General features: G+C 54.6%; 1 protein-coding gene across 1 annotated transcript; it reads right to left on the bottom strand.

Moving 5' to 3' along the window:
* Positions 1-898: 898 nt before the first annotated feature.
* On the bottom strand, positions 899-3846 carry BMP4 (bone morphogenetic protein 4). The gene is made up of 3 exons (XM_072338142.1): positions 3698-3846; positions 2849-3225; positions 899-1955 (listed from the first exon to the last, which is right to left on the bottom strand). The coding sequence occupies exons 2-3, from the start codon at positions 3216-3218 to the stop codon at positions 1111-1113; spliced, it is 1215 nt and encodes a 404-aa protein (XP_072194243.1). The 5' UTR covers positions 3219-3225; positions 3698-3846; the 3' UTR covers positions 899-1110.
* Positions 3847-9338: the final 5492 nt, after the last annotated feature.

Here is a 9338-nt window from a genome sequence, read left to right as displayed (position 1 = left end):
GCACTCCTCAGGGAGCCAAGGCTTTTGGCAAGCATTCCTGGCTGCTTTTTTATTGGTTTCGGCTAAGCCGCCCCTTGTGGAGGGTTGGAGGGCTTCAATCAGTGAAAGAAAGAAAACAAACAATAACAAAAACAAACAACCAAACAACTGCATCACGACCCCCTTCCCTCCCCCCCAACACACACACCTCTGCTGCTGCCCTCCCTTCCAATGGCTGCAGGGATCCGACCCCCCCTCCTCTTACTGCTGCTCCCCCCGACAGGCTCTGAGCACAGCATCGAGCCCCCGCTGTACCTGTTTGGCTCCAATCCCCTTCCTGCTCGGAAGCAATTTGGAGAGGATGCAGCACAGGTAGCTATTAGCTAACACATATTTAACTGCTCCAGATATCTTTTTCTTTTCTTTTTGGCATTGTAATGGGGCGATTTGATCTTCAAAGGCCCCGTGCAAACCTTTGAAGCTTCCCAATCTCCAGTGGGGAGGAGAAGAGAGACTGGGGAAGGGGGTTGGGAGGGAACGTTAACAGTTTTAAAACCTGGGGAATCCTGAAGATGGGTTTAAAACCCATCGGGTTTAGCATACAGCCCTCGGGTAAACCCTCACCTTCTTTTCAAATGCAATTTTGGTGGGTGGCTTTGCAAACACTTGGGCCAGGTGAGCAAGTTGGGCTCTATTCCCAGCAGCTGACTCTCCAACGAGGTGCTCCCCAGCACCAGGGGGGGCTCCGCGGTACCTCGGTGAGAAACAGAGACACTGAGATTGGCAAAGACTATGGGGGTGGGAAAGGGGAGGGAAAGAGAGGAGGGAGGAAAAGAGGGAGAGGAGGGAGGAGAAGATCCATTCCCTGCTGTGCTCCGGGCCAGCAGCACCCTGAGAGGTGAGACACAAAATGCGTTTACCTTTAAAATAATGACTCATTTTATTTTTTTCTCTTTTAATACGTAGTTATAAATATATTTTGTCAAAATATATGATCATTATTGTCAAAAAACATTTGCACATAAAGTCATAAATAAGGTCAAGGTGAACGTTTAGTTTAGAGGAAGAGTCCAGCTAGAGCAAGCAGTTCTGGGGTGGGACGGGAGGGAGAGGGGAGGGGAGGGAAGGGGGTCAGCGGCACCCGCACCCCTCCACCACCATCTCCTGGTAGTTTTTCAGCACCACCTTGTCATACTCATCCAGGTAGAGCATGGAGATGGCGCTCAGCTCCGTGGGCACGCAGCAGGCCTTGGGGATGCTGGAGTTGACGGAGTTGACCAACGTCTGCACGATGGCGTGGTTGGTGGAGTTGAGGTGGTCGGCCAGAGGGAAGGGGCAGTCCCCGTGGCAGTAAAACGCCTGGTAGCCCGGGGGGGCCACGATCCAATCGTTCCAACCCACGTCGCTGAAATCCACATAGAGAGCGTGGCGGCGGCAGTTTTTTTTGTTCTTGCGGGAACGTTGGTGCTTGGGGCTGCGGCGGGCCCTGCGGGTCAGCGCGTGGCCTCGACCGTCGTGCCCAAAAGTGACCAGGAGCGGCCTGAGCTGCGCCCAGTCCCCGCCGTGCCCCTGAGGTAAAGATCGGCTAATCCTGACGTGTTTGCCCTGATGAGTCTGTGCCTGGTGGAGGTGGGTCACCTCGATCACCAGCCCGTGGTTCGGCTGCTTGTCCTTGGTCCACCGGATCACGGCTGGGCTCACATCAAAGGTCTCCCAGCGCGTCACGTTGTGGTGCACCAACCGCGTGTCCAACAGGCGCGTAATGGCCTGCGAGCGCTCCGACAGCGGCTTCATCACTTCGTAAATGTTTATCCGGTGGAAGCCCCTCTCCCACGCCGCGCTCGGCTCCTCCACCTGCTCCCGGTACAGCCGCAGCTCCGCCGACGAGATCACCTCGTTGTCCGGCACGCTGCTGAGGTTGAAGACGAAGCGGATCCGCGGCGCTTGGCTGGGACCCGGGACGCTCTCCAGGTGCTCTGAATGAGTGCAGGGGAGGGGGAAAGCGGCACAAAAGAACCAAACGGGAGCTCGTCAGCCTCGGGGCACACAGCCACAACCCGGCGCCGTTCCAGCCGGCATTCACCTGCCTGGCTCAATTACCCCGTGCGTCCCGACCGGTGCCGGAGCGGTCCCGGCACCGCGCACTCCGCACTCCCCCTCCGCACTCCGACCCCTTCCCCTCCGCCTCTCTCCCACTTTGGAAGAGGTTTTTCCCCTTCTGCTCCCCCCCCCCCGACCCCCCTCTCCCGGGTCTCCGAAGCGGCGGGGAGCACAGAGCTGCCTTGTTACGGGGCGCAGGGGGAGAAAGCAAAGCGAATTCCAAAGCCGTAATGATGCGGCCGGATTAATAATTCAGATTTACTTTGGAAAAGAAACATCCGCTAGGAAACATTTGGATCAGATTACAAGGGCCTATTGAACAAACCTTATAAACACACAGCTGTAAGCATTAAATTCGAGGAGGGGTTGTTCGGGGGGGGGGGGGGGGGGGGGAATTTTTTCTCTTTTTTTCCTTAAGAGCAAAAGCGGGCAGCGACCGCTTCGGGAGTTCAGAAGGTACACTCCGGGGGTGGGCGACCTCCCGCCCTCATTCACTCCCGCATCGGACGCGTTACATCCACGCGAGCCCAGGAGCGGCCCCGTGGCACAGCGGCCGAGGGACAGCGTGGTCAAAGCGCTCCGACACCTTGAAACGGCCACGGGACGCTGTGCAGCAGCCCGGCAGCACGCTGTCAGCCGCACACCGCACACGTCGGGAGCGTTTTTCCTCCCGTAGGAAGCCAAGAGGCGGGCACAACCCGCTCCTAAACGCATCGCTGAGCTCCCGAGCGCTCCCGGGGCTGGGAATTACCCTCCTCCCATCACTGACCTTCATGGTGGAAGCTCCTCACGGTGTTGGCCCGGCTGGTCGATCGCTCGGGGTACTGCAGGCTGATCTCCTGGAGGCTCTCCTCCTCTTCTCCGGACTGGAGCCGGTAGAGATCCAGCATGTAACTGGGGATGACGGCTGATTTGCTGGGCTGGGGCCGCCTTCGCAGCCCAAACATCTGCAGCAGAGTCGTTTCGAAACCCCGCAAGAGTTCATGGCTTTGGGCAGAGCGGCGTCCGGATCCGGCTTGTCCCTGAAGCTCTGCGACTTTCTTCCTGCCGGTCTCGGGGATCAGGCTAGCATGGTTGGTACCTCCCAGCAGGACTTGGCATAGTAGGATGACCATCAGCATTCGGTTACCAGGAATCATGGTGTCTCTGGGGTGTAAAAAACGCAACAACAAACGACGAGGAAAGTCAGGATGAGAAGCGAGCCCCCCCTCGCCGCCCCCCCACCCCTCCTCTCCTCCTCCTCTTCCGAAGAAAGTCGAAAAACACAAAAAAATACATGGCAAAGCGAGATGAGAAGGAGCCGGCGGGGACAGGCGGCTCCCGGGGCATCGCGGCCGCTGCGGGGCTGCGGGAGGCGCGGCGGGGAGCGGGACGAGGGTTCGAATCCCGCTGCGGGACGCGGAGACAAAAATAAAGTTCAAAAAGAAAAAAAAGAAAAAAAAGAAAAGAAAAAAAGAAAGAAAGAAAAGAAAAAAGAAAAAAAAAGGAAATTAAAAAAAAAAAAAAGAAAAAGTAAAATAATTTTAAAATAAAAATAATAATAAAAAAGAATCGGCATAAAAAATGTAAGGGGAAAAAAAAAAAAAGCCAAGGCGAGGAAGAAGAGGGCTGTACTCACTGACAGCAGGCAAGGCATATCAGCACAGTCCATGATTCTGGAGAGCCAGCGCGGACCCAGCGCGCCGAAAGCCTCCGGGGCAGCGGCTGCCGAGCGCCTCCCGCGATCGCCGCCCGGGCGCAGTGCGGCCGCCGCCGCCGCCGGCCCCGGTTTTCTCCCGGCCCCGCAGTCACGTGGAGCCGCTCAACCCCCCCAACCCCCCCGGCCCGGCTCGGCCCGGCCCGCCGCCCCCGGCCCGCCCCCGCCCGGCCCGGCCCGGCCCCGCGAGGGACGGACCGACCCGCCCCGCCGCCCGCGCCTGGTTCTCCCTCCAGGGAGGGGGGAGGCGGCGGATGGCTGCGGTCGGGTGGGGAGGGGTCCCCGGGGCTGAGCTCGGGTGGGCGGCACCGCGGGGCTCCCCCTCCTCCCCCCCACCCCCACCCCCCGGTTTGGCCCCGCTCAGGTGCATCCCCCGGGATGCGTCCCCAAGGGGCTGCATTCGATTCCCACCTGCAATCGGAGTTTTCTCTCCCTTCCCTCTGGAATAGAGCTCGTTCCCTTCGGGACGGGTTCCCTGACCCCACGAGGGCGTGTGTCCACGATATGGTACCAGTAGAGGCACCCAGAGGAATCCTTCCTCTCCTGAACCTGTTGAGCCTCACGGTTCAGCCCCAGCATGGCCAAAGGTTGCAACGATGGCCAGATTTGGGGCTGAGTTGAGAGCCTGGAGCTCAAAGCCGTTCCTTAGCAGGGTGTGGGGATGCAGTGGTTGGCCACTGGCACACATCTGCTGGGAGCAATGGGGTGGCCTGGAGGGGGCAGCTTCTGGGGTGGGAGCCCTGATGAAGAGTGATGGGGTGGCACAAGCAGACTATGTGCAGACTGAACAATCCCATGGTAAAGAAAGAGAGCTCCTCCGTGTTCAGGTATCGTCCCTTTGCCCTGCTGGGGTATCCATTTGGGTTGGACAAACCACCACCCATAGATAGAAAAGTTAGTGAGGTTAAAGGACTGAAAGACACGGTCAGAGGGTTGGCCATGGGAACTCCTCATAGAGTCACAGAATCACTCAGGTTGGAAAAGCCCTCTTGAGATCCCCGAGCCCACCTCCAGCCCACCCCACCGTGCCCACTGCCCACGTCCCTCAGTGCCACATCCAGCAGGGATGGTGAGCCCAGCACTGCTGGGCAGCTGTTCCAACACATCACCGCTCTTCCAAAGAAGAAATGTTTCCTAATATCCAACCTGAACCTCCCCTGGTGCAGCGTAAGGCTCAGCTCACAGGTGACCCGAGAGCAGGATCAGAACTGTGAGCACAACCCTGCAGGTTCCCCCTCAGCACCAACCTGCCATGCCCAGCACACGGCAGGACCGGGGCAGAGCACATCGCCTCCCTCACCCTGCCCCACAGCTCACACGGGCAGACACCACTTCCTTCCCTAGTTCACTTCTCCTAGCTCAGGCCTGACCCACGCATTACAAAAGCCCGGGGATGTCACCGAAAGGGCGCAGGCAGATAAAAGGCAGTGCTGACACTGTAATACCTCTGAGTTATTCCTGTACCACTCCGAGTTTAAAAGAAACATCTGTTAGCAAGGCATTTGGGCCATGAATCCATCACGGTCTGTGAAATATTGCTATCGCCATTTCCAATGTATCGCACTGCGTTATGCTTAACAAGGGAAAGCAATTTGGGGGAGTCGCTGCTGTGCAATTTTTTCAAGTTAAATAACATTTGCATTGAAAATATCCCCACCTGAAAACAAGGTTTGTGCCAGGGCCTGTATATAGCACTGCTCGTCAAACAGACCTCTGGGCTGGGCAGAGAAACGCAGCCCTCTGCGTGGGAGCAGCACTGAGGTGTCGGCCTCTACCCCTGAGGATTTGGTAGGTTCAGAGGAGCTGGGAATGTTCATTGATGAGAATCCAGTCCCACAGCTTCCAATAGCTTCATGATGAAGCCGTCCCGTGTCCTTTGCCCAAGGAGGCTGTGGATGCCCCATCCCTGCAGGCATTCAAGGCCAGGCTGGATGTGGCTCTGGGCAGCCTGGGCTGCTGGCTGGTGACCCTGCACACAGCAGGGGGTTGGAATGGATGAGCACTGTGGGCCTTTGCAGCCCAGGCCATGCTGTGATTCTGTGATAAGAGGGATCCAAAAAGTGACTTATGTAATGCTGGTTAACCATGGCTCTGCACGAGGAGGTGGCCAGCTGGGGACAGCAAGCCCGTGGAGAGCGCTGTGGTTTAGGCTCTTGTAGGAGGCAGTGGTGTATTTGAGTAGCTTCTTGGTTACTAAGAAGTGTTAGTCATGGGGAAAGCTGTAGTATTTATTCCGTAAAATGTAAATACATAACCCAAACCACAGCGGAATAACCATGGATGGAAATAGTGTAGCATTTACTGAGGGAGCTGAAATGCGTTTCTACAGAAGCTGTATTTCCTTAGGCCCATAGAGAGTAATTCACCTTGAACGTAGCTTCTGCTCGAGCCCGTGGAGTTACACACAGGCTGAACTCGGTCCAGGCACGCTAAATAACTGAGTGTGTTATATATTCCAACCAAAAAAAGTGAATGCCAAAATGGAGCTAAAAATACAAATGTGGAAGGTCTGAAAAGCAAACACTGCTTAATTCAGTGGTAGATACAAGATTGTACGTTTTAAAGATCCAGCAGATCAAAAATAGAGAACGTTATGTCTGTGCCCTCACCCCGCAGCACATCTCATGGCGGTGGGAGAGTGGCTCAGGTTCCTCCCTGTGGTCCAATCCCAGCCGTACTGGGGCAGTTCTACCTCTGTGGAAACCTTCCAGGAGGGTCCGCACCTGAGCAGCAAGGCTGCTCGTCTCCTCTGAGCTGAGAACCGCTCCGCTGGGTATTTCAGGGTGGGTCTTAGGAAGCATTTCTTCCACAAGAGCGGTGCTGCAGTGGGGTCACCATCCCTGGAGGTGCTCCAGGGCCATGGAGATGTGGCACTGAGGGACGTGGGCAGTGGGCATAGCGGGGTGGGGATCTTAGAGGTCTCCTCCAACCTCTGTGATTCCTTGGGAATGTCGCCCTGCAAAGAACAGCCAGAGGAAGAAGGTGAGTTGTGCGCGTACAGACCTCGATGTGACTCAGGTCATGTTTGTTGGTGGTGGTGAGAAGCCCAGGAGCTGGCAGGTGTTGGATCCCTGGTGCCCAGCCCTGCTCGCAGTTATTGCTCTCCTTTCAACCCAGTGATCACAGAGTGGCCCAGGAGTATTCCTGATACAATCCCAGCTGCTAACATCTGCTCTGCTTCCACGTGTTGTGTGCTCGGGACTCACCAGCAGACACTGTGTGTGACGGAGTCACAGAATCATTCAAGTTGGAAAAGCCCTCTGAGATCCTCAGCCCTACCCAGCCCACCCCCTGTGCCCACTGCCCACGTGCTCAGTGCCACATCTCCACAGCTCTGGAGCACCTCCAGGGACGGTGAGCCCAGCACTGCTGTGCAGCTGTGCCACTGCAGCACCGCTGTTGCAGAGAATAAATGTTTCCTAATATCCAGTATTCAGCGCCTCTAGAAATTAGGCCAGCTCGTGGCAGCACTGTGGGAGATGCCTCTGGACTTGGGCAGAGAGAGACCTCCCCAAACCAGTTCTTGTATCCTGTGGTATTTTTAGAGCGGCTGCACCTTTTGGGCTCCAGAGTTTGCAAACAACCTGCCTTGGGAAAAGAAAGAAAAAATCAAAAGCAAAACAAAACCCCTTGTCTCACCAGATCTGTGCTTGAGCAGAAACAAGCCTAAAGCCGTAAATAAGTAAATAAAGTCATATGTCAGGGAAGTTGTAATGACATGAATTACAGCAGGGGATGCTAAGATCGATTCCCTCCTACCCCTTCCTTTCAACTGCCTAAGCTGGTCCATTAAAGGAAAGGCTCTGAACAAACAGCTCCGAGGGATTACATTTTCCAAAGCAGCTCCTCACTAAAGAGCCCAAGCGCTGCCGATGGAAACAAGCACAGCTGCTCCAGTGGTGAAGGGAGCAGCTTTTATTGCCACACTGAGATGTCTGAGATTTCTCTGAATGCTTCAGAGCTGGCCTGTCCCACCAGTGCTTTCTGCCTCTTGGAAAGAAAAAGCCAGACCTCTCCTGGAGCACAGGCCCAGGCCCAGCTTGGAGCTCACTCCAACTTCACTTTCCTCTATTCTTAAGTTTTAAGGCTGATTTTTATCGCTTGGCAAAGCCCACAGAAAGGACGACCATCCCGTGCAGGGAGAACATGCAGTTGCTCTCACTTTATTTGTTCCCCTCGTTACTTTTGAAAGATCCCAAAGACTGAGCAAACCTGGGAGTTTCAGCCCCTGCTTTTTGTACACACATCGTCCATCTGCTCCAGTTACATTGCAAGGCCCCTTCCATTCAGTGCTGTCCCTTCTGAGATTCTTGGGCAGTGCATGGAAACGTGGAGGCCTGGGTCCTGGGGGAGTGCTTCGGCAAATAAAGCTAAAGCCATCTTAGTGGTATGGTATGGAAAGTCTCCTGACTGGTGCTACAAACACCTCCAGCACAGGTTACTTGGAGAGACAGTGAGTGCCCCATCCCTGCAGACACCCAAGGGCAGGCTGGACGGGGCTTTGAGCACTGATGGAGCTGTGGGTGTCCTCATGCATTGCAGAGGAGTTGAACATGATGACCTTTAAGGGCCCCTTCCAACTCCAACAATGCTAGGATTCTATGCTTGAAGCCATGTGTTGTAAAACCCTTTATACACTGATTGATTTCCTTGATCGCTGTTACAAGAGGAATATCCATATTTTCATGCACGTTCCAAAACAATCATTGCTTTTAGCCTACGTTTGTTTCCCATTCAGTCAAAACCTCATCCTGGAGATGTGAGAGGGACCTCCAGAAGGTGAGGGATGTATTCATAGAATCATACAATCATTAAGGCTGGAACAAACCTCTAAGGTGATCTTAGAGGTCACCAAAAAATAGTCACCAAATAGGCCTACGTAGTGAATGTGTGTGAACAGAGCATCGGCTTCCCACGGACACGCGATGAGAAAAGTCACTTCAGGAGGAAAGGCTGCTTCTCCACGGGCACCTAAATGAGGCTGCAGGCTCTACTGGCTTCATCAGTTCTGTCCTACTTCAACTCAGTATCCGACGTACTTCTATAGCTCTGTATGTGCACATAAACACACACGTACACACAAACACGAATCCATCACGCTTGGCTAAAACATGCTAAGTGCAGCAAGGCCTTCACCAGGGACCTCAGTGGCTCACTCTGGTGCAAAGCAATCCATGTTATTGCAACACGTTTGTGAGGACAACGCAGTTCACTCCAAGTACCCTGCAGGTTTAGTCCTTCTAAAACAGGTATATGGGAAGGAAAGAGCTAGAAGTACTTCCAGTCCTTCCCGACGATAGCTTTTTAGCAGGACCTACTTCACTGCAGTGCAGCAAGACTGTTTTATTATTGATGAAGTGAGCTGAGGAGTGAGGCGTCCTCTGGGTTTATTTTCAAGGTAGAGGTGTTCTTACTTACTGTTGCCTGCTCTGTTCTCTTCTGCTCTGAGAAAACACCTGTAAGCGGAATCAAAGCCCACCACATTCTCTCCTAAAAATCTATGACCCAAAAGCACATGAGCAGAGCGTGTGTCAATGGCAGCAAGGCATGGTTCCATTTTTGC

This window comes from Excalfactoria chinensis, chromosome 5, assembly GCF_039878825.1.
Source record: "Excalfactoria chinensis isolate bCotChi1 chromosome 5, bCotChi1.hap2, whole genome shotgun sequence".
Lineage (NCBI taxonomy): Eukaryota > Metazoa > Chordata > Aves > Galliformes > Phasianidae > Excalfactoria > Excalfactoria chinensis.
The sequence above is the reverse complement of the archived record's forward strand: the minus strand, read 5'-3'. Positions and strand labels throughout refer to the sequence as shown.